The sequence below is a fragment of the Sphaerodactylus townsendi genome, unplaced genomic scaffold (assembly GCF_021028975.2).
Source record: "Sphaerodactylus townsendi isolate TG3544 unplaced genomic scaffold, MPM_Stown_v2.3 scaffold_20, whole genome shotgun sequence".
In the NCBI taxonomy this organism is placed as follows: Eukaryota; Metazoa; Chordata; class Lepidosauria; order Squamata; family Sphaerodactylidae; genus Sphaerodactylus; species Sphaerodactylus townsendi.
Window position 1 is genome coordinate 140,743 of NW_025950363.1, and position 23,883 is coordinate 164,625.

General features: G+C 45.0%; 2 protein-coding genes across 4 annotated transcripts in view; both read right to left on the reverse strand.

Annotated features, from left to right (window-relative positions):
- Window positions 1-1,465: 1,465 nt before the first annotated feature.
- Window positions 1,466-8,762, reverse strand: STBD1 (starch binding domain 1). 3 transcript variants are annotated; one of them, XM_048482717.1, is made up of 3 exons: window positions 8,456-8,762; window positions 2,095-2,885; window positions 1,466-1,890 (listed from the first exon to the last, which is right to left on the reverse strand). In XM_048482717.1, exons 1-2 carry the CDS (start codon window positions 8,622-8,624, stop codon window positions 2,116-2,118), a joined length of 939 nt encoding a protein of 312 aa, XP_048338674.1. In that variant the 5' UTR covers window positions 8,625-8,762; the 3' UTR covers window positions 1,466-1,890; window positions 2,095-2,115. The 3 variants fall into 3 exon arrangements, with proteins under 3 accessions (XP_048338674.1, XP_048338673.1, XP_048338672.1); XM_048482716.1 differs by having other exon boundaries at window positions 1,466-1,887; window positions 2,092-2,885; XM_048482715.1 differs by having other exon boundaries at window positions 1,466-2,885; window positions 8,456-8,760.
- Window positions 8,763-17,610: 8,848 nt separating this feature from the next.
- Window positions 17,611-23,883, reverse strand: part of LOC125425178 (protein FAM47A-like) — a 43,658-nt gene continuing 37,385 nt past the window's right edge. Inside the window, exon 8 of the mRNA XM_048482726.1 lies at window positions 17,611-17,773. Coding sequence (XP_048338683.1) covers window positions 17,648-17,773 — 126 coding nt within the window. The 3' untranslated portion in view covers window positions 17,611-17,647. The remainder of the gene's footprint in view (window positions 17,774-23,883) is intronic.

Sequence of the window (23,883 nt, forward strand, 5' to 3'; positions counted from 1 at the left end):
GACTACAATTCCCATGAGCCCCAATTGGCTGTGCTGGAAGGGGCTGATGGGAATTGTAGTCCATAACATCTTGAGTGCCACAGGTTCGCCACCACTGTCTTAAGACATTAATTCAAAATTAGCACAGGAGTATAAACCACTGCCATACAGCGGACTGTCTGGTTAATCCATGACCATCTCTGACTATTAGGGGCTCTCTCTAGGTTCTCACAGGAAATTTTCTCCTAACTCTACTGAGGGAATGAACTTGGGACCCTGTATACACCAGGCATGTCTTCCGCCAGATTAGCTTCCTCCCATCCATTTTAAGGGGGCACCACTTGGCTGAAGCACATAGCAGTTTGGGTGGGAAAAGCCATTGCACTGGTGCTGGCTGGAAGGACCAGGTCCCTACTGGCAATAGGGTCCAGAGAAAAATACTTCTGTGAGGCAGGCTTGCGTGAGTGCAATCCCAAATGCGAGGCTGCACTGAAGAAGGAAGATGAGCATAAGCTACTACCGTGTTCCCCCCAAAATAAGACAGGGTCTTATATTAATTTTTGCCCCAAAAGATGCGTTAGGGCTTATTTTCAGGGGATGTCTTACTTTTCCCCATGATTTTGCACCCCCTACGTGACCAGATCAGCTGCGCCGGGGAATCTGTAACTAGGGCTTATATTTCAAGCATCCTCCAAATTCCTGAAAAGTCATGCTAGGGCTTATTGTCAGGGTAGGTCTTATTTTCAGGGAAACAGGGTATTCAGAAAAACAGGCAATTGCTACGAGACAGAACAGTTTTAAAAAAAACAGAATGGTAAAGTGGCTATGGTCAGGTTAGGACCAAGGTTCAAACCCCCACTTAATTGTGTGATCTTGGGCCGGTCACTTACTTGCACAGACACTAACCTACCTTGCAGGGTTGTTGTGAAGATAAAATGGAGGGAACATTGCAAGCTGTTTGGAGTTCCCACTGGGGAGAAAACTAGGGTACGGAAAGCAATCTGTGCATTTTAGACCTAGCAATTTTTTTAAAACTGCCTTTCAGCGCCAACTGTCTCTCATTCTCAAGAACTTCAGCTCCAAAAGAGGTGAAGTTGCCTCTTATCCTTTCAACACGTAGCAGCAGAATCTGGATGCAGTTTCTCTTCTGCTGCGCAAGGCAGGAGTTCATACTCTGACATCATCTTATCTTAGGGGAAAACAAGCACTTGAAACATGCCACATAGATGATTCCAACTTCCACTGCTTCAGTACGCACAGGCCCTTCCTGTGTGCTCAGGACCCCAGTATGTGCGGAGCCTCAAGTTCAAGACGATCCTCCACCTTTAAATTCGTCCCTGTTTACCACCCCTTCCATGACTGTTTCACAAACAAGTGCATTGTGGAAATGGAGTCTATAAGAGTTTTTCACAGGAACAGATGGGAAAAAGTGATTCCAACCAACTAAAATATCCCTCACTTCAGTTCTCAAAATATAAAAGGAGGCTGGTCTAAAAGTAATCTTTATTGTTTCCTTTTTGCAGTTAACAATAAATTAAGAACATTTTAGCAGTCACCGTGCAGTTTAACTGCACCGTTTCTGCTCCGCAGATCTCACTCTCTCAAAAGTTTAGAGCTTAAGGTTTTATGCAGGGTGCTTTGAAGCACTGCTACTGGAGACCTTCGACGCTGGCTACTAGAAAGGCTTTGGTCTGACTTCATTTTGAATAGTCTTACATCTTAAAAGCCTATTCTAGCAGGAGGCTTTTCATCTAAGGCAGTTCTGGCAAGACATGCAGCATAGAGAATCGCTAAGACACAGTGAAGGGGGGTGGCGTGGTGACTCCTACTGGGAAATGGAATAGAACTGGAGCCTCTCTTGTACTGTCGAAGGCTTTCACGGCCGGATTAAACTGGTTGTGGTGGGTTTTCCGGGCTGAGTGGCCGTGGTCTGGTAGATCTTGTTCCTAATGTTTCTCCTGGCATCTTCAGAGGTGTATCACAGAGAGAAGTCTGTTTCACAGTGTCTGAGACACTGTCTGTTTCAGCCTCTGTTTCAGTCTTGGATTGCTTCAAGATCTACTAGACCACAGCCACACAGCCCGGAAAACCCACCACAACCAGTTGGAGGCTCTCTTGTTTGCCAAGAGCTCCTACTCAGTGAAACCCCCACCACTTATGGACCACCCGATCCTCGTGTTCCGTCATCAGGGTCCGGTTGTCACATTCTTCCCACCGCCTGACCTTTCCATTCTCCACTACGATGAACTTCCACTCGGCTCTGGTATCTACAGGCAAGACCACAGAGTCTGACCAAAACCCATCCTTATCACACCTGAGTGGAACATAGTGGTGCCACTGGCCAAGACATTCGTGGTCACCCGTGACAGCAAGCAGCTGTGTTTCTGAGTAAGTGATGTAGTGCACACGGAAAGTCACGTGGACAGTCTGAGGCATCGGAGACACGGCCGCGACACGCTTGGCTAGTTCCAGGTCCTTGCTGCTGGCGGCATCCTCAACGTTGCTGTTCCTGTTAGCGTCTCCCCACGCCGAACGCTCAGGGAGAATTTCCCACTCTTCATGATCAGGAGAGTTGTGGTAGAGCTGGCCTCCGCATCTCTCTTTGTGCTTATCACCAGGGCCATTTGCTTCGACTGAAATGCCTGCAGAACACGTTTCAGTTTCTTCGCTCTTCCATGATTCTGATGCAGCTGCAGGGAAATGAACTATTTCATTCCTTGAGTGGTCCATGCAGTTCATTAAGGGGGTGACAGGGATTTTGTCAACGGGCTCAGTTTCTGGAGTCTCTATGGGGCCATTGCGTTCTCCTGGAGAAGCCAAAAGGTTCTGCGCAGGCTCTTCGCAGACGGACACATCGTTTGGCTTGGTTTCAGACGCAAGACATTTGTAGCTTCCCTGAAGTGGTTCTAAGCAAACAGAATAACCACAGTTAGAAAATAAATGATTTTATCAGTTCTTGAAATTAAATTCTGTGCCTTAGTTCATGTGCTATAACAGCAGTCCCCACCCTTTAAAAAAATCTATGGACACTATAAAACAGAGTGGTTGGCGCAACTACAAAATGATCACATGGGAAGCGGAGCCAACCACACAGAGAAGAAGTCCAACTGCAGGGAACAAGAGGAGTAATTTCTAATAATATACTGGGAAACATGAGAGAGAATAAAACCCAACACTATAGTGGCAGCTGCCACCAAAACAATATTATTTTACTCTGCACAGCCAATCAGAAGCCCTGCTGAGCAGGAGTTGCATGTGATCCCCCCCACCTTTTCTAAAAGTACTTGGTAGTGCCAGGAAGTATGTAGGTGTGCACCACGGTGCCCACAGGTGCCATACTGGAGATCTTTCTACTATAGTAAGACATAAGAACATAAGAACTAGCCTGCTGGATCAGACCAGAGTCCATCTAGTCCAGCACTCTGCTACTCGCAGTGGCCCACCAAGTGCCTTTGGGAGCTCACATGCAGGATGTGAAAGCAATGGCCTTCTGCTGCTGCTGCTCCTGAGCACCTGGTCTGCTAAGGCATTTGCAATCTCAGATCAAAGAGGATCAAGATTGATAGCCATAAATCGACTTCTCCTCCATAAATCTGTCCAAGCCATTTTTAAAGCTATCCAGGTTAGTGGCCATCACCACCTCCTGTGGCAGCATATTCCAAAAACCAATCACACGTTGCGATAAGACCTTTAAAACACAACAGTGCTAGAACAGGAATAGCCTCTAATACCTAGTAGGTTGCTCTTGACAGCTACAGGCTAACTTCAGGGGCTGCATGATAGATCCAATTTAGTTATTTTTAAACTATTTTTTTACTAAACTTAACTAAAACTTAAATAAGGAATGACATTGGCTTCCAGATCTGAGGACTTGGATATCTCAAGTATTATGACCAAGAGATGATATAGGACCATAGAAGCATAGAGTTGGAAGAGGCCACAAGGGCCATCAAGTCTAACCCTCTGCAATGCAGGAACACACAATCAAAGCACTCTTGACAGATGGCCATCCAGCCTCTCTTTGAAAACCTCCAAAGGAGACTCTACCACACTCCGATGTAGTGAATTCCACAGTCGAAACATGTGGTTTTTGAAGTGTTTTTCTGCATTTCCTCAGGATAAGAAAAATGGTATGAACGGATGCAAGATGCCATTCATCAGTTCACCTGAAGACAACTTCCATTTACTCCTGGCAAGCTGCTTTACTGGTGATGGTAGAGAACGCCATCAAGTTGTAGCTGCCGTTTGTCCTTGACACTTGGTTTTTCAAGGCAAGTGATGTTGATGGGTAATTTGCCATCATCAGCCTCTGCCTAGCAGTCCTGGACATCCTCAGTAGTCTCCCATCCAAAGGCTAACCAGGACCAACTTTGCTTAGCTTCTGAGCTCTGGTGAGGTTGGGCTAATGTGGGCCATTTGGGACCATTTCTCATCTTACCACACCATGCCAGATTACATTTCTGCCTCCCCTGCCTAATCTGCACTTGGCACTCAGATTAAAATCCAACTATGCCGTTCTCAGGCTGTTTAAAACCACAAATCTGTCTTAAATCAGCTCCGCTCAACTGAAGCCAACTAGCACTGTTCGGTTACTTCAGTTCTGGCTTCCAAACAATGAATCATGCTTCGAGAACTCTAAACTGCCTCAACGGATTTGGGGCATGGCCAATTATACCTTTACACATGTGTCTCACCTGCTTATCGGGCTTCAACATTTTGAAACAGATATCTTTTAAAAATACGTGCGTTTAGATTAAATTTGGCTCATACAGCACTTCCTAAACAAACATTCATAATTACAATCTCTCCTGCCACACACCTGGGTTTTTACACCAATGACAAAAAATCCAGAAGCACTACTGAACTATTGGAAAAAGAATATAAAGCATACTCTATTGAATCCACAAAGGAATACCTAAGAGGCCACAAACAACTATTTGTAAATCTTCAATCAAGTCAGGTCACCTGAAAAGTAAACAAACCCTTACACATTTGGTTGGAAAGATAGAATTGCACTGAGCAAACACAGCCAGCTAAGAGAAAATGCGCTATTACAAGACAGGCTGCATCACTTTCATAGTTTTAATACAAAAAGTTACACCCGCATTCCAAATATGCCTCCACAACCTATGAGCATGTAAGAAAACGGATTATCTTTTTACCACCTTCTACATTTGATAGCTTTCAATTAGTTGCCCAAGGCAGTTTTCCTGCCTTGCAGATGAAAAGAGTTCATTACTGGATTCAGACCTGTTTGTACCAAGTTGCTAGAGTTTAGATCTGGGATGTCAAACATGTGGCCCGGGGGCTGGTTCCAGCTCCTGCAAAGAGTTTATCAGGCCTGTGAGCCAGATGAGGAATTCCCATTCCTTCTCCCAGTCTGGCCTGGGAGCATGTTTTAGTCTGGGCAGTCCAGGCTGGTCTGGGGCGAGCCTGCTGGGGGGTTGCCAGTTGAGGCAGCCACCCCCACCCTAATGGGCCCAGTCTGATCAAGTCATGTTTATGTCACATCTGGCCCTCATAACAAATGTGTTCCACAGCCCTGGTCTAGACTGTACTCAAAGCCGGCCAACAGATGAGGAGCTAAAGCCGAGTCAAAATTACTTGGCTGAGGCCTCAGAAAGAAGCCGGGGCAAAGAAAGCACAGCAAGAAATGTAGTTATTCATAGCATCTGAGCTCCGGAGAGAAAGAGCAACCTCTCTGCATATTGCTCACAGTTCTCCTTTCAACTTTTTCGTTGTTCTACAGAAGCCTGTAAGTTGACCATACCGGTAGCAGACCAAGAACAGGGAACACGAACCTCAAAAACAGTTACTCCTTCTGCAAAACAGTACAGTACCGTGTTTTCCCCGAATATAAGACAGTGTCTTATATTAAATTTTGCTCCCAAAGATGTGCTATGTCTTCTTTTCAGGAGATGTCTTATTTTTCTGTGTTCCTTTCGTCGGGCATGCTTCCAAACAAAAACTTTGCTACGTCTTCCTTCCGGGGGATGCCTTATATTTCGCACTTCAGCAAAACCTCGACTATGTCTTATTTTTAGGGGATGTCTTATATTCGGGGAAACAGGGTATTCACTCAAATGCAAGACTGAATATTCCCACAGATCTGCTCTCGAAAAAGGGGTGGGGTGTCTTCCATTTGAATACTTTACACTTAGGTCCAATAACGATTTTTGTGTGCATATAACATCTCTTTACATTTTTGTGTGCACATAACATCTCTTTACATTCAGCGTTGTCCTCCTTTTGAGTAAATATGATAATTAACCTTGCTATTTGCATGTTGCCTCCCTCACCCTAACTCCTCACACCAATTGTTTTTTGCTCACCCCAAGTTAGTAGCAGTACTGGTGCCCTTTTACTGCTTTGGGGCCCTGCTAACTTTACAACAGGGTTCTGGCCCTGCCCTGCCAGGCTTTGCCTAATGACTAGCATGCCATTCCCACATGAAAACTAAAAATAGCTCATGGCTTGAAGTGAACATTTGCATTGCCCTTAACTGTCTGGAACCTGACAAAAGCCAAGCCCTCATGCCGAAGAGAACTCCCACCAGACGGGATCTGGCCAGATGCAAAGGTCACAAACACTAATATACTTCTCATCCCTGCCCTTCTACAGCAACCGGAGCAATGCTGCAAAATTGCTTAACTAGCAAGCCGAAAGCCAAGAGAATCCAGCTCACTCCCTCAGGCACGGTGCTTTGATAATATCTCACTTTACTACGGGACAGTGCTGCGTGCGCATTTTTATATTATTCCCAGTTTTCCCCACTGGACTGTTTTGAGGGGTCAATGTGGAAGTTTTCTCTGCAGTAATTAATCCAATAGCACATTCACACATTACCTGAATTTAGGCAGGTCATGAGAAGGAGGCCAAGAAGGAACGAGTTAGCGCTCAGCTCTTGTGGCACTTTCTTACATTCCTATGGATTTGCCAATCACCACTTTGGGGTTAGGGAAGAATTTTCCTCCAGGCCAGAGATCCTGGAAGTTTTCTGCATTTCTCTGGGTACACAGTAGGGGTCACTGAGGGAGGTAGTTGTAAATTTCCTACATTGTGAAGGGGTTCAGCTAGATGACCCCTGAGGACCCTTCCACTCTATGTTTCTAGAAGATCATGTGGGCTTCTAGGGAGAGCTGTATAAACAAGTTCATGCCAACCAGCACCCCAAACTGGAAGAGATTTGCATCATAGCACCTAAAGTCCATAAGTGAAGTTCCTTTAAACCAAAGATTATGGAAAGAATATTATAATCTATGTCAGTCTTCCAGAAGGGAGAAAAGCAAGGTGCGTGCATCTAAATAAATGTATTTAGTTCATGGCAACCAGCACCCCAAACTGGAAGAGATTTGCATCATAGTACCTAAAGTCCATAAGTGAAGTTCCTTTAAACCAAAGATTATGGAAAGAATAATATTATAAGCTATGTCAGTCTTCCAGTAGGGAGAAAAAAAGGTGCATGCATCTAAATAAATGTATTTTGATTAGATATAGAGTAGACTGTATTGTTGTATTTTATAGCATGCATTTTTACTTAAGATATTTATTCAGAGCCAAGAGTGGATGAATTAGGAACATATGGCAGCATTTCAACAGAAGCCACAAGCTTTCACAAGAAGGCTAGACCAAGGGCCAGGTGCCCCCTTAAAGAGGTTCAAGGTTTTTTCAGGAAACTGCAACCCGAAACTTAACCAGTTGTATTTCTTCCCACTTAATGCAAAGAGTTTCTGCAGCCCTCCAGAAGGGGCATAGCGGTGAAAACGCAAAAAACTCAATTGCAACGGCATAGATGACCCTCCAAGTCCGTAGGAGCAAAACCCCACAGCCTTTCCACACACGAATGCCGCTTGTTTGGCAAAGGCATGAACAGTAAGGGCACGAGAGCTGTCCTAAAAACCAGAGGCAAGCAGCAAAGAGGGGAGAAAATTTAATAGACACACCAAAAATACACGAAGGAACTACGGGGAGAGGGGAAGCTATGTTCGGGAATGGGCAGAGAAGCAGTCTGCATGTGAGAAAGTGAGTCCCAATTTGGTACGGTTGCCAACCTCCTGGCAGAATTCCTCCCAGGATCACAACTGACCCCCAGACTATAGAGATCAGTTCCCCTGGAGACAAAGGCTGCTTTCGAGGGTGCCCTGGAATATGGCATTACCCTGCACGCCGCTTTGAGACTCCCGCCTGGTTGAGAAAAGCGGGGTATAAATCCGAACTGCACTCCCCCCAAGTCTCCAGGAACACCCCCACCCTGGAGGTGGCAACCCACACCACCCTTCCCAACCCCTGCCCTCCTCAGGGCCCATGCTCCCTCAGGTGGGAGCTGTCAACCTCAGCCCACCCCAAAGCCGCCCTGCTCCAGTTCCCGAGCCTCCCGGAACCTCCCGCCCTGGAGGTGCCAACCCCAAGCCCCGACCCAGCAGAGCTCCATCAGCGAGGCCTTTCCGTGAGGGCAGGCGGACGGCCCGGCCGCTACCTTCGCCCGGCGGCGAGCCCGACTTCGCGGGGGTGGCCGCCGCCGCCGCCGCCGCCGGGTCCTCCTCTCCGCCGCGTCTCCACAGCCAGGCGACGAAGGCGGCCACCAGGGCCACCAGCAAGGCCGACCACAGCCCCGGCACGGGCCCGCCCTCCTCGCCCGCCGCCATGGCCCGGGCTGCGCAGGCCGCCGGCGCTCGCGACCAGGGACCCGCCGGAGTGACCCGGCCCGCCTCCCCGGCGCGGCCTTATGGCGGCTCTGGAAAGGCACCTGCCCGCCCGGGGAGGAGCTCCGGCCCTGCCCCGCCCCGCGCCCTCCTTGCGACCCCCGGGAGCGGCGCCTCGGGCGGAGGAGGGCGCGCTGGATTCTGTCGAGGAAAGTTCGGACTCTTCTTTCCAGATCGCTCCAGACCCCAGCGCAGCTGACAGGGCTTCCTCCGCCTTTCCCTCTCTGCATTTGCAGTTTCAAAAGTATGCATACGGTTACTGATTTTGCATTACTGAATATGCATAAGAAACTGAATATGCATACGATTACTGTAAATGCATATGGGGTGTTTTTTTTTGGATTTATACCCCGTTTATGAGTTTTACCTTCTCACAATGTGACCAAATAGCATCAGTTTCATCATTTTAGCTTCTAGGAACAGTCCAGGCTTCTAAGCAAGCAGGCCTAATTCTGGCTGTAATGTCACGCTTACAGAGGTGGGATCCAGCAGGTTCTCACCAGTTCCGGAGAGTGGGTTACTAATTATTTGTGTGTCCCGAGAGGGGGTGACTAATTGGGTCTGCTTTTCCATTAGAAATTCCATTAGGTCCAAAAATCATCAAGTCCTGTTGTTTCCTATGTGGCTGGTCAGCGAAGGTAGAAAACGGGATCATTCTCCCTGTTGGGCTGCTTTAAAAACAGGTTTTAGAAATATGGTAAAGTTCCTTGTTTCAGGAAAGTATCCTTCTTTTGATTTCTAGAAACAAAATTAAGCATTTGGAAGTAGTAAGTATTTGACAGGCAGTCAATTAGAGGGGAAGAAGTTGTTTCCGTTGGCAGTAGACGATAGGACTTGTTATAATGAGTTTAAATTATGGACAGAAAGATACCAGCTGGAAATTAGGAACTTTTTTTTACAGTAAGAGGTTTTTTACAGTAACAGAGAAATTATTAATGCCCCGCCCCTGGAATGCCTGGCCACGCCCCCGTCGTGCCCCACCCAGCCCCATTGGCGCTACGCCACTGTTTGAATCCCATCACCATGGGAACCTGTTACTAAAAATTTTGGATCCCACCACTGGTCACGCTCATTTTCTCTTATAATATTATTCTTTCCATAATCTTTGGTTTAAAGGAACACCCCTTGCATACAGTGAGAATAAGTTCAAAATAAACATGCTTAAAAACAGGCTGTGTAAGTCCTTCTTGAAGCTTTCACCTCTTGTACCATGTCCTTATCAATGGGAAAGGCCATCCAAGGGATATCCAGATGGTATCTAACAGCTAATTCAGCAGTTTCTTTGCAAAAACACAAATTTTCCGAGCTTAGAAATGCAATTGCAGCAAATTGTAAAGAACAGATAATCAGATATTCCAGATAAGGCACATTCTTAGAAATGAGGGCACTACTTCGTGATATGAATTGAAGCAAATGAGAAGAAGATCAGGCAGAAGACCAAGATGCAAAAACTGCAGTGCTAAATTTATACTTTCTAGCGACAAATGCCTTGGGGGGGATTTTGCTGAGGAATTATAATTCCTCACGACTGGCAAAATAAAGGACTGCACAGACCATCTCTTTTAAAGTGGCGGTTATTACTAAAAAGAGGTGAATCCACTATAAACATGATCTAGCTTGCACATTGGCTTTATAGTCAACAGGTAGTAGTTACTTTTGACATGCTAGTCAGTGTGGGTCTTTTCACAATTTACAGCTTCCAGCTAACACTGCATCCAAGATACAGTACATGCATACCCAGAAGTCCCTTTAAGTTAAATAGCGCTTTTTTCTGGGTAAGCAAATCTTAGTGCTTTTGCTGTTATGTTATCATCAAGTATTCTAGCCTTCTCCCCTTTCTGGGGTTGTCATGGCAGGGACAAATATTCACTCAGCGCAAATATTCACTCACACACCACTTTGGGCTAATTCACATTGTTAAAACTTTTAGAGCTAAAAAAAAATCCCACATCTATTTTAACAAGTTTCTTTGTCAGCACAAAGATAGGAAATGGGAGAGATATTAATCCAACTCAAGCCTGAAGTATTTAAAGCTTCTGGTTAGCTGAGAGAATGTGATACCGTGGAAGGGGCAGAGACTTGAGGATGTCAAATTCCAGGTAATATCTCTTCCTGGGAAGAACAGGAAATTGTATTGTCAAAGGCTTTCACGGCCGGAATCACTGGGGTGCTGTGTGGTTTCCGGGTTGTATGGCCGTGTTCTAGCAGCATTCTCTCCTCTGAAGATGCCAGCCACAGATGCAGGCGAAACGTCAGGAGAGAATGCTGCTAGAACACGGCCATACAGCCCGGAAACCACACAGCACCCCAGAACAGGAAATTACCCACAAGATGTGGGCAGAGAGAGGTAATAAATTACCTCAAGCAAGGGGAATGAGGTCCATTTTACAAGGTCCATTTTGTCCAATTTAACCCAAAGGAAGAGGCTCTTACACTTGGACTCCATCTTGATAGCCAACATTGCCACATAAAAAAAACAAAACTGGCAGTTGAAAGACAGACTCCAAGGTAATGGAAAGTTTTTAGAATACTGTAGCTTTTAAGTTTAAAGAGCCTGTATTAGAGTAAGACCAGATAGGGGGTGGGTAGGGCTGAGCGACAAAGTGTATCTTTTCTTTTGAATGCTTTGCTCAATCCACTGCTGTGCAGAGTATGTGTGTGGCCTTTTTCAATAAATCCTTTGCTATTTTAAATGCTGGTGGTTGTACTCTGTAACAGTGGTGGGATCCAAAAATTTTAATAACAGGTTCCACAATTCTGACAATGAAACTTGTGAATTGGTAGCACGGTTTTTACTGGAGGTGATGCACAATCAATAATTTATATTCTATCTTAAACCTTTGTATTTGTGTACCTTTTATCTCAGGTTTTTTATTGTGTTATGATTATTGTTATGCCAAATAAAGGCTTATTATTATCATCATCATCATCATCATCATCATCATCATCATCATCATCATCATCATCATCATCATCATCATCATTATTATTATTATTGTTATTATTATTATTATAACAGGTTCTGATGATAGTGGGATTCAAACAGTGGCGCCGCCGCACACACGCACCTCCAGTCCCTATTGGGCAGGGAGGTTGCTTTAGTAACCCCTTCTCGGCACTCAGAAAAAATTAGTAACCACTTCTAGAGAAGTGGTGAGAACTGGTTGGATCCCACCTCTGCTCTGTAACCTTTAGACCTCTACTATGTGGACATGCTGCCTAAAACAGGTGTCAGGGGAAGAAAGGCAAATGGTTGCTACATCTTTATTTCCTCGGGAGAGCACAAGTGTGGTGAGAGGACCCCTTCCAAACAATCATTGGGTAATGGAAGAGGAGATAGAAAAAATGCAGAGAAGGGCAACAAGGATGATTGAGGGACTGGAGCACCTTCCCTATGAGGAGAGGCTGCAGCGTTTGGGACTCTTTAGTTTGGAGAGGAGACGGCTGAGGGGGGATATGATTGAAGTCTATAAAATGGGGTAGAAAATGTTGACAGAGAGAACTTTTTCTCTCTTTCTCACAATACTAGAACCAGGGGGCATTCATTGAAAATGCTGGGGGGAAGAATTAGGACTAATAAAAGGAAACACTTCTTCACGCAACGTGTGATTGGTATTTGGAATATGCTGCCACAGGAGGTGGTGATGACCAGTAACCTGGATAGCTTTAAAAGGGACTTGGGCAGATTGATGGAGGAGAAGTCGATCTCTGGCTACCAATCTTGATCCTCTTTGAACTGAGATTGCAAATGCCTTAACAGACCAGGTGCTCGGGAGCAGCAGCCGCAGAAGGCCATTGCTTTCACATCCTGCACGTGAGCTCCCAATTGCACCTGGTGGGCCACTGCGAGTAGCAGAGAGCTGGACTAGATGGACTCTGGTCTGATCCAGCTGGCTTGTTCTTATGTTCTTATCCAGGCTTTAGGATTCAGGAGCCTTCAAATGATAATGCAGAATGGAAGCTTGGAATGCTGACCCGCTTGACAGAAATTTCCAAAAATTGACCAGTTGATGGCAGTTTACTGAAGAAAAAGCACGAGAGCACCCCCCACCCCCCATGTAGAGTTGGGTGAACTTGGGAGAGTGGTTCATTGCTGTGTGGAGACTCAGGAATAACCACTGAGTGCTTAGATGCCTCAGAGGGCCAAAATGGAATGGGATTCACAAGTCAGCAGGACCATTCTGTGACATGTGGACACCTCCTAGTATCTAGTTTCAGGGGAAAGCTATGCAAGGCTGGGGAAATCATATCTCCTATCTTTTAGAAATTGAATGCAGTCATAGGGCTCCCTTAATTAGATCAAGGCTAGGGCACTGCAGAGTTGATTTACTCGCCCCTCCAAGATGTACCGCATGGAGAAAATAAAAGCATCATATAGGTTCTTGTATATTTCCCCCATTAGCAGCTGGAGGGATGGATTTAGATCAGGAAAATAGGACGAGTCTCTGTGACTTGCTAGATTTCAGTGCACATAAACTATTCTTAACAGCGAAGCATAAAAAAATGTGAGTAGGTTTCAGATACATCTCTGACAAGAAGTTCCTTTATGTATATAAATCATTATATCCCACGCAATAAAAATACTACTCCATCTTGCTCTGCAGTCAACAAAGATCTTTCCTTCCCTGTAAGCAGCTGCATTGTAATTTGATTCATTGCTGTGTAATAGGAGATGTGTCTGTTTCCAAATCCATCCGTATGTGTTAAATAGCAAATTTAAAAAAGGTTTACAAGCGGATTGAAAGTATTTAAGTGAATTTGCAAAAACACAACACATCGATACCTTAAAGACACAAAAGATCAGTCGATTTTGTTTGTCAACTCATGGTTTACAATTACAAATTCTAGAAGCAGCCTCAGCAAACAATGTAATTTTTGTCAGTCCAAAACCTTTCAGTGTCATTCAGGAAAAACTATCAATCCCACCCCATTCATCCCTCTCATCCTTTCTCAGCTGACAAAATGCTTAGTTCATGAAGACAGATACCAACTGGTGCAGCAGAATTATGATAAGTATGTATCTAAATGCTTTCCAACTGCTAGTCTGAAATTCTGGTTTCGTTTTTCCACTGTCCCACTTCTTAGATTACTTTTTAAAAACATCTGTTCTCTAGTTTTGATTTCCTAGCACCCTGCTGCCCGTCCTTGTTTGCGAGGCAGTCTGGACAAATTGATAATTTTGGCAGAGTGGATGGACAGTTCTTGGGAAGGTTATCAGATCCCATTAACACAAATTAGATTGACCAATTATGCTAATTTAATTGTATTGCCCATTTTGATTTTCCTCTTGGAATGGTGATGTCAGATACTAGGACGGGATTAAAAGATTATTCCGAGGAAAGATTAAGCTAACCTCCAAGGAAGTTAAGCATGAGGGTCTACAGTACAAACTTTGGAGATCTGCAGGAATTAAACACATCTACAGTGAGGCGCATACTCACTTATTCAAATGCTAGTAAAGGTGTCCAGACCCATTCCAGTCATACCTTTCATTTAAATCCCCTTTTTATCTTTGCCTAATCATGGTCATAATTTGAAATCTAAGACCCACTAATGAGATCTCATTCCTCGCTATCTCATTAAAAATGGGGATGGCTAATTGGATGTCTGTCTGAAGCTATTTCAAGTCGACAGAGTTCTTAATCTCCCCATGGCCATGTCACCCAGGGATTTTAAACGTTACAGGATATTAAATATACATTTCACAAACATCTCAGCATGCCAATTTCATCTTTAATGTCTCCTGCAGAAGCCTACTATGATGCAGAAACCCAAAAGAACAATGATTTTATACTGTATTATTCAAAGAAATGATTAACAACCAAGGGAAAATCAAATCATGGCAAGAAATGAACGAAGAAGGGAAAAGCGTTCCGTGGATGACATACTCCCAAATTGCTCCAAGATTAAGGAGAAATTTAAAGACAATAGAAGGAGTCTTAAGAGAAATGTCAGTATTTGAAAAAGAAATTGACCAACAAAAAGAAGAAGAAGAAGAAGAAGAAGAAGAAGAGGAGGAGGAGGAGGAGGAGGAGGAGGAGTTTGGATTTATATCCCCCCTTTCTCTCCTGCAGGAGACTCAAAGGGGTTTACAATCTCCTTGCCCTTCCCCCCTCACAACAAACACCCTGTGAGGTGGGTGGGGCTGAGAGAGCTCCGAGAAGCTGTGACTCGCCCAAGGTCACCCAGCTGGCATGTGTGGGAGTGCACAGGCTAATCTGAATTCCTCAGATAAGCCTCCACAGCTCAGGCGGCAGAGCTGGGAATCAAACCCGGTTCCTCCAGATGAGATACACGAGCTCTTAACCTCCTACACCACTGCTGCTCCTAGAACATTTAATGGGCAGAATCTACAAGTAATTACTTAAATGTGACTCAGAAACTGAACAAGTTAAGACTTACATAATAAAACGAATGCAAAATTTTCAAGATTTGACTGTCAACAGTGGGAAACATTACGAACAAAAAATATTAAATTTACCACTCGTCAACAGCTGAAAGAAAATTTGTATAAGGTGTTTTATAGATGGCATATTGGTGGCTCCTCACTTCAAACCCCAAGGTGACGAGGTCCAGAGGAATTATGGATATCCCACCGTGTCACTTACCTGGTGAGTCTGCTTCCATTGCAAAACCAGAACGGAATCTGCACGAAAACAGGACTAGATTATCTGTCCCCTGTAAAACCACAGGAAGCCTCCACCCAACTAAGCCCCTTGCTGAAGAATAGTGTTGGGCACCAAGTAGTAGTTCATTTAGGTTACCCAGATCCAGGAATGTCTTCTTCTCCAAGAGGTGTCTTACAACCACTTATTTCTTAACTTTCAGACCTATACCTTCCCAAGGAAGTGAAGTGATATAATGGCTAAGGCCCTTTCTGCACGGGCCAAAAACGGCGCCCTGGGGACGGCAAAAACGCCGTCCCCAGGGAGCCTTTCGCACAGGCGGTGCTGCTGAAATGCAGCAGCGCCGACCTGGCTCCCCTTCCCTTCCCCCAGGGCGGCGTCAGGCCGCCCTCAAAAACTCCCCTTCGAACTGCAGGTTTTTGAGTAAACAGCGTGTTCCCGGCGGCGCGGTGCGAACGGCACCGCTGGGAACACGCTGTTTACCCTGTCCTTCTCCCACTTAACTCGTCGCCGTCACCGCCCTGCTGGCCTCCTAAGACCCTCCCTCGCTGTCCTCCAACCGCTGGAGGTCGGAGGGCAGCGTGGGCGGGACTTAAGAGGCCAGCAGGGCGACGACGGCAACGAGGTAAGTGGGAGAGGGACGGGGAAGAGGCGGCTCCATGCGGAGCCGCCTCTCCTGCGCCGGCCTCTGCGGGGGCTGCTCGCATGCTCGCGTGCAAACAGCCCCCACCCTTCCACCGGCAGAATTCCTGCCGGTGTAAGGGCGCCCGGAGGCCCGTGCGGAAAGGGCCTAAGTGAAACATTACAATGGAACCCTCAAAGTTTATTAGCCAGTCTTTAATCTGGGTTTTGTCTTCATTTTTCCATTTCCTTACAAAAGTTGCATTCATCATAAGTGTGTGTGTAAAGTGCTGTCAAGTCACAGCCAACTTATAGCAAGCAACCCTGTAGGGTTTTCAAGGCAAGAGACAGACAGTGGTGGTTTGCCACTGCCTTCCTCTGCATAATGACCCTGGTATTCCTTCGTGGTTTACTGTTACCACCCAAGAAAATAGCCAAAATATTTTCTTGAGTCAAGTTACATGACTACACTGGCTCCATGTCAAAACGCAGAGGCTTGTGTGGTTCAGAAGCCTCCACGAGGCTCACAAAGAATGTATATGTGTGATTGTGCCAATGTTACATGATTTCCCTCTTGCCTTTGCCCCTTCTTTATAATGAAAGCCCCTTTTGTGTTGGATTTATGATTTGTCCGCTGTTTAAGGTTATATTTTAGCTAGGTTCTCCAGCTAGTTTAAGGTTTTGTTATTGTTAATTTAGGAGATTCTTGCCGGTAAGTATATATGTTTATTCCTTAAGGTTTCCCTAATGTTTAAGTTTAGAAATGTTATTTTTGATATTTGTGCTGTTAGTAAAAGCAGTAGCCTGTAGAAGCTGATATTAAGGGACAAGGAAGTCAGCCCTGGAATGCAGCTTAGACCAACACCCAGCCAACTCCTTAGCAAGGACAAAGACCCCCTTTGGATTTGCAAATTAAAATCTGATGGCAGCACCCAGAGGTCCCAGCCGTTGGAATACTGCAGGGACCACCATTGGACAATTTGAACTCTCCTTTGTTGCAGAAATGAGGCGCGGGAGCCTCATGACATAACTGAAGGAAACAGCCATCTGATAAAGTAGATAGCTGGGTGCGGTAGCGAGCCCACCCAGATTCTCTGAATGGACCTTATCCGTTCTCCCTTCAGCACCATTGCGAGATCTCACAGGAAGACGCTTGACAGCGGGATTTCGTGATCCCATTCACAAAAGTTGTAAGTGTATCTTCCTTTTGTATTGATGTTTCCTTATTGGTGTTTTGGTAAGGGACTTGCCCCCTTACCTCCCCTTTTTACCTGCCCCTTTGCTCCTTTGATGTTTGTGAATAAAAGTTCTTGCACTTGGTTGCAAGGGCACTATCCTCCTGCCCGAGCTGTGACAATCACTTCTGAATAAAATACTTGCTTTGAAGAACACTGGCTTCCTGCGCCTCAATACATTGCTGAGCTGAAATCACTTATTGTTACCCAAGCAGCAGTGGTAACAGTTTCCCTTTCAATACTAGCCAGGACTTACCCTGCTTAGCTTCTGAGATCTGATGCAATTGGACTAGCCTGGGCCATCCGTGTCAGGGCTTTCAAGATAATTAAGCATTCTTATTTATCTCCCTATCTAAAAAGCTATGTTTGCCTTCGCAATTTCTGATGAAGGGAAGGGGAAAAATACAGACACAGCCTTAGTAATCTCACTATGTGCAAATTTGTGGTTTTAATGAAGGAAAAATATTGTAGATCAAATCCAATATTAAAAGAATGAGGAAGATGCTCTTTTATAGTCAACAGTCCTCTGTTTATGGACAGAAAACCTCTTCAAGGGAGATCCACCTTTCATCCTTTCACTTGGAGACTTGGGCAGCATCTGCAAAAGAAACTGAACCAAGCAAACAAATGTTAAACCATCACAAATAGGCAAGGTGATCAGCTACAAGGAGACTTGAATTTTCTCACAGTAAATCACATTTCTTTCACAATAACCCTTGTTTGCGGGCTATACCAAACATGATATAAATGTGTTTGTGTGTGGGGGGGGGGGAGATGAGAAATCCTGCTGCACTAATGCAGACACAGCTTTTGTGGATAGATGGGCAGAAAACTGAAGCCCAAGAGCCGTGTTGTCGAACTGTGACCTCAGAGGCCTTCTCTTACATTCCATTTCAAGTTATGGTAGTCTGGAGGAATTTGTTGTATCTTACTCTAAGGCCCGTTCCGCACAGGCCAATAAACATGGGTGCAAGATGGTAATAAAACCATTTTGGGAAGCGGGGATTTCGCACAGATTCCACCCCTAAAACAAGTCTACCCTGTGCTATTTTCCCTATCCCAGATTTTTTTTTTAGAATTGCGCTATTAGCGAGTCTTTTCAAAAATCCCAGGTTGCAGCTGCTCGTGAGCAAATGGCCGGGCAAGAGGCACTTTATTTGCCTGTGTTTTCGTTTTTTAAAAAAAAAATGTCATGGCTTATATCTGCATAGCTACCCAGGTGCAGATGATCATATTGTGAGACATCAGCATGGCTGCGGAGGTTCATTGGTGCATGCCTGCTTAGCTACGCATCGGTGGAAAGTAAATTTTAAAAAGACGCGTTTCCGTGCGAAGGGGCGACAGCAATCCAGATTGTTTTTGTGGGCTCCAATCGCTGCCTGCACGGATGCACGTGAACGCGAAAACAGGGAAATGGGTTCCTTTATTCCAACTGTAATCCATTATACATTTGCTGTGTGGAGGGGGCCTGAGACACAGACACGTCATATGGATGTAGCTCCTCTCGATTAAATTGCAATTTGCTTGTAAATAGTGGCCCTGGTCCTGCTCTGTGTGTGCACAGTCGGAACACCAAACACAGGGCCTAGTTAGAAAAATTGCAATCACACCAATCAACTGCTCAGTGAATCCACCACCTCCATCTCAAAAAGTTTGCTAAACCTATGGCTGATACAGCGGAACCTCCGTCCGAAAAGAATCGATGAAAACCGAAACCGATGAAAACCGAGGCAAACTTTTCCATAGGAATCAATGTAAATCCAATTAATCCGTTCTAGACACTCTAAAAAAATACCAAAAACACATTTTTGGTGAATAAACATAGTGTTTAATGCTGAAAACAGTAACAAACAATAACACTAGGACCAGCTTCAGAGCCAGTGGACCAATGTTGCACCAGAAAGCTGTCCAAAGAGGTCTGTTTCTGACGCCTCTTTGTCTGAAATGGGGCAAGACATTGTCATTAAACAAGTTGCAGACATGGCTGTAACAGCTTTGTCTGGGTGATTTTTCTCCACAAACCCCTGCACCTTACTGCAAATCAATGAAAACCGAGACAAATTTTTCACTGAAATATTCGATGAAAACTGAAACCGATGAAAACTAAAGGCAATGAAAACTGAGGTTCCACTGAACTCTCCTTAGGTTCTGGTGAGTATAAACCCAGAAGCTGTATCGTGGAAATGCATGTGGTTCTCATTGAATGTAGTGGTATAAAGTGTTGTCAAATGACAGCTGACTTACGGAGACCCCACAGGGTTTTCAGGACACTATATCCCTACACTATTGCACACCCAATTATTAATCCACAAACAAGCCTATTGCCCCATTCCCTAACATTGATTAATTGGTTCAGAATAAATCTGTTTAGGATCCTTCCCTCGCTGAGCAGCTACTAGTTTTAACTCATAAAGCCTATGCCAACATTTCTGGTGGAGCATACTGGATTTTTAACAACTGTTATTGTAAACTGCTTTGACCTATGAGGAAAGGTGGGAATACATGTTTAAATAAATAAATACCAGCCCACCGGATCTTTTTGGTCTTCAAGGGAGGTTATTCTCTAGGTCCTACATACCAACCAGAACTAGGAATGTGGCCTCCTCAGTCATGGCTCTTATCTAGCGGGATCCTTTTTCTAAAAAAGCAACCAGTTTATGAAAGTAGTCCAGCCAAACTTAAGCACATTTTAAAGTCTTTTGTTTCAGTGAGTGGTATTAAACACGCATCAGTGCTTAGCTTTCTCCCACTGAAATCAGTGGGACTTAAAAGTGCTTAACCTTTGCCTTATGAAATAATTAATAACTTTATTAAATGTCTGCAAGGCCTAAATTAAAAACAAAACATTTTACTTGTGTCCGGAAGCTTGAATGGAGCCTAGCTGGGGGGAAAGAGAACTAAAAACAAGTGCAGGGAGAGGACAGAATTGCCAAGTGGGGAAAGTATTAAACTGTAACAAAGAGAGTGTCTGATGACTGAACCTTGACTCATACCCCCAAAATCTTGTTGGTCCCGGGGGTGGTGGTGGTGGTGGTTACTGGGCTCAAATCCAGCTCTTCTACTACAGGCCGACAGCCGGAAACCTTTTTCTTGCAGTGATTCACTCTTGCCAATATGCTCACAGCCCTCCACAAGCTCAACAATGGTTCTCCCCAATTTCTGGATCTTAGGGAGGCTGGCTGTTATTTGTGGCAAGAAGGAGAAAATGAATAAAAAGGTCCAAAAGAAGGGTGGCAGGAAGACAAGAATCAGTGAATGAAACTCAGAAAAAGGGGATACAAGAGAAGAAGGCATCGTTTATATCAGTGGTTCCCAACTTGGGGTATGCATTTTAGCTCAAAACGTTTTATTTCCAATCTCAAAATATTTTATATGCATCCTGGATTTTAGCAATCCTTTTGTGAAAATTTTTTCAAAACATTTTCAGTTGCTGTATGTATCTCTTTAAAATGTTTTACAATCCTCCCTGAAGTCCCTGAACCTCTTCCTCTGTGCCATTTTCTGAGCTCACTCTGGGCCTTTCCCCACTTACCTTAAGCCCCGCACTACTTGAGCAGAGTAGCGCGGGGTCCCCCAGCACTCCCCACGACAGGGGCGGTGACAGCGCAGCCGCCCCGACGCTGCTGCTGCCGCGCCCCCTCAGCGCGCGGCATCCCAGGCGCTCTTCTTAAGGGCGCCTTTTGATGACCCCGTGCAGAGCGTGGGGTCGTGGGGACGCCCGGCTGCGCGCCTGGGATGCCGCGCGCTGAGAGCAGTCAGGTGATGGAAGAGAGTGGGGAAAGGCTCTCTGTTGTCTCGCCTGTTTACTTCTGTCTTTTTAAAACATTATTTTGGGGTGTGACATCTTCAAAGCTGTGAAGACACGACATATGGAGATTTGCAGCACGAGGCTTTAAAGCATCAAAGCTATGAATCCACGGAGAAACCAAAACAAAATGGTAGAATCATACAATGGTGGCCAAGAAGCATTTCGAGGGAGTGAGCACAGATTAATGGGAAGGAATTAAAACATTTTGCAAACGTTTTACAGTGACTTGTGAGGAAATGGCCACTGTTTTTATTCTATTGCTCACAAATTTTGCAATTCCTCTCTTTTATATTATTTGCAGGTGTTTTACTGTAACTGTTATATTGTATGCATTGTCCTGTTTTTAGTCCGTTGTTCTCTCATTTTGTAATCCAGTTTATTAAGTGTTGGTTGCATGTTTTACAGTTTTATTGCGTTATTTTAAACCCTGTAATCTGCTGGGTGATATTGGATTTTTACTAGATATGATTTACTTATTGATAGTCTTTGTACTTGTACTTCACTTTATTTGTATTTATTTATTATTGAATCTGTTATACCGCCCGCTCCCGAAGGGCTCTGGGCGGTGCACAGAAACACATACCGTGTTTCCCCAAAAATAAGACAGTGTCTTATATTAATTTTTGCTCCCAAAGATGCGCTATGTCTTATTTTCGGGGGGATGTCTGTGTTCTGTTCTTCGGGCATGCTTCCAAACAAAAACTTTGCTACGTCTTACTTTCGGGGGATGCCTTATATTTCGCACTTCAGCAAAACCTCTACTACGTCTTATTTTCAGGCGATGTCTTATATTCGGGGAAACAGGGGTACATTGTTTTACATTGTTTATAGTCCACCTTTCTCACTGAGACTTGAGTATACAGCGCAAGTCAATGCAGTTGACAGCAAAGGATATCAAATAAGCAATGTAACATGATTAGGAAATGAAAATTAAAACCAAGTAAAAATTGGGAAAGTTTTAACAGTTTTAAGAAGACGATTTTTGGTTTGTTTGTGGGAGAAATATTATGATATGCCACTTTCTCCATACGCAGCCTGAAAAGGTAGAGTCAAAGCTAAGCTTCACCTTCAGTTCCACAACTTGGAAAACTTCGTGGAAAAACAAAGATGCTACAGTGAGATGAGAGTGAAAGGGAACAAATTTATGCAGACATCACACACATTTGAGAAATGTCTAAATCAGTTTATTTGTGTTGCCACTGACGAAGAAAATGGTCGGGGTTTTTTACTCCAAAATATAGTTGAGGAAACCAAAGGGTCTTGAACTCCTTTACTTTGTAATCCACTAGCTTCTTACTAATGTCCTCTGCAGCCAGTTGCCACTTTAGTTTAGCACTCTTCTTCTTGGGAGTTTTTGATTTCCTTCTTTGACTATCAGTTTTGCCACTGGAATCATCTTTGTCCTATCATGTATAAATGTACATTAATATTGTCAGAGGTACAGGGAGTGGGAAGGAATAAGGCTGCTTCCAATGGCAACAGTGTCCCTTCTACGGTGCAATCCTAAACGGGGTCACCTCCTTCTAAGTCCACTGAAGTCCATTGAAGGGTGTAATTCTGCTTAGGAATGCAATTTGTTGCTTCTCTCCCAGTTGTAAGCTGTAATTCCATACTGGTGCATCATTTTCCACCCTGGACAGGACACAGCCTGAGCTGTGGCCCCTTCCGCACAGGCAGAATAATGCACTTTCAATCCACTTTCAGTGCACTTTGCAGCTGGATTTTACTGTGCGGAATAGCAAAATTGACTTGCCAACAATTGTGAAAGTGGGCTGAAAGTTCATTATTCCACATGTGCGGAAGGGGCCTCACGAAACTCATTTTAAATCAGGCCTCTGCTCCAGTCACTTGCCGCTAATCCAGTGAAGGAGATCCAGGCAAAATCTCATTAAAATGTATGCACATCAGAATGTGACTACCGTCTATGATACTGCATGGCTTTCAGGAGGATGTGCACTCGGATGTACATCCAGTTCACAGTCTGATGCAACTGCACAGACTAAAATCCTTTCTCCCTGAACCACTAAAGCTGGATTGGGGATACCATCATCTCCTGACCTGGAGGAATCCTAGACATCGGCCTTCCCGACTATATGGTGCTCATCTACCGCTGTGAAGAACTTATTGGGGGTGGTGGGGGTGGTAAGGGAGACTATCAAGGCTAGCTTTATTATTGGATGGCCACAGGATATCATTTTGGCATCTGTACTGCAGCAGCGGTAGATGAGAGAGACGTTCCTTTCCGGAACAATTCTGCCTTCATGGAGAGAAGGGTGGAACCATTGCCCACTGTAGGGATGAGCCCCGCTAACCCAGCAGAGCCTCAGAAAGAGCGCAGGAATGCCTGTGCCATCTGTGCCCTTCTGGGTGCACACGCTCACCTGTCCCCAGGCCCCCGTGAGTCATAGGTCATGAGATGCCTGACTCACCGTCACAAGACATCCCAGACAAAGGGACAAAGGGGCGCATACCCCCAGGTATGGATTAGGCCCAGACAGGAACGTTTCCTCTCTCACGTAGGCAACCCCATGAGTCATGTACTGTACAGTATTCTCCCGCTCTCCCGCCTCCGTCCCGCCTCTTGTGAAACCCTAATAAAAGGTGCCAGGGACCAGACCACAGCAGAGTTGCCAGATCCACGGATCACGCTTCCTGCCTTTGGCTCTCTCCACCGGATGATATCGCTGCATCTCGCCTCTTCCTCGCGACCCTCGAGGGCCGACTTCACCCACTTTTATGCAAAACTGCGTGGCAAAGGCCTTTCTAAAAGAGGTTCTGTGCCTTGAACAGTGGCACAAGCACGCAGAACGAGCGCTGGCACAGTGTAGACGAAACGTTGCTCCCCGATTCCTTTTGACATATATTTTTCTATTATTATTTTACAAAATGTAGTTTGTTGGACTTGTGATTTG

Bases quoted from the DNA above. Each gene is read 5' to 3' on its own strand.
- STBD1 (XM_048482717.1), bottom strand. From the start codon at position 8,624: ATGGCGGCGGGCGAGGAGGGCGGGCCCGTGCCGGGGCTGTGGTCGGCC. The intron at 2,886-8,455 runs GTAGCGGCCGGG...CTGTTTGCTTAG, and splicing joins GGGCTCGCCGCCGGGCGAAG to AACCACTTCAGGGAAGCTAC.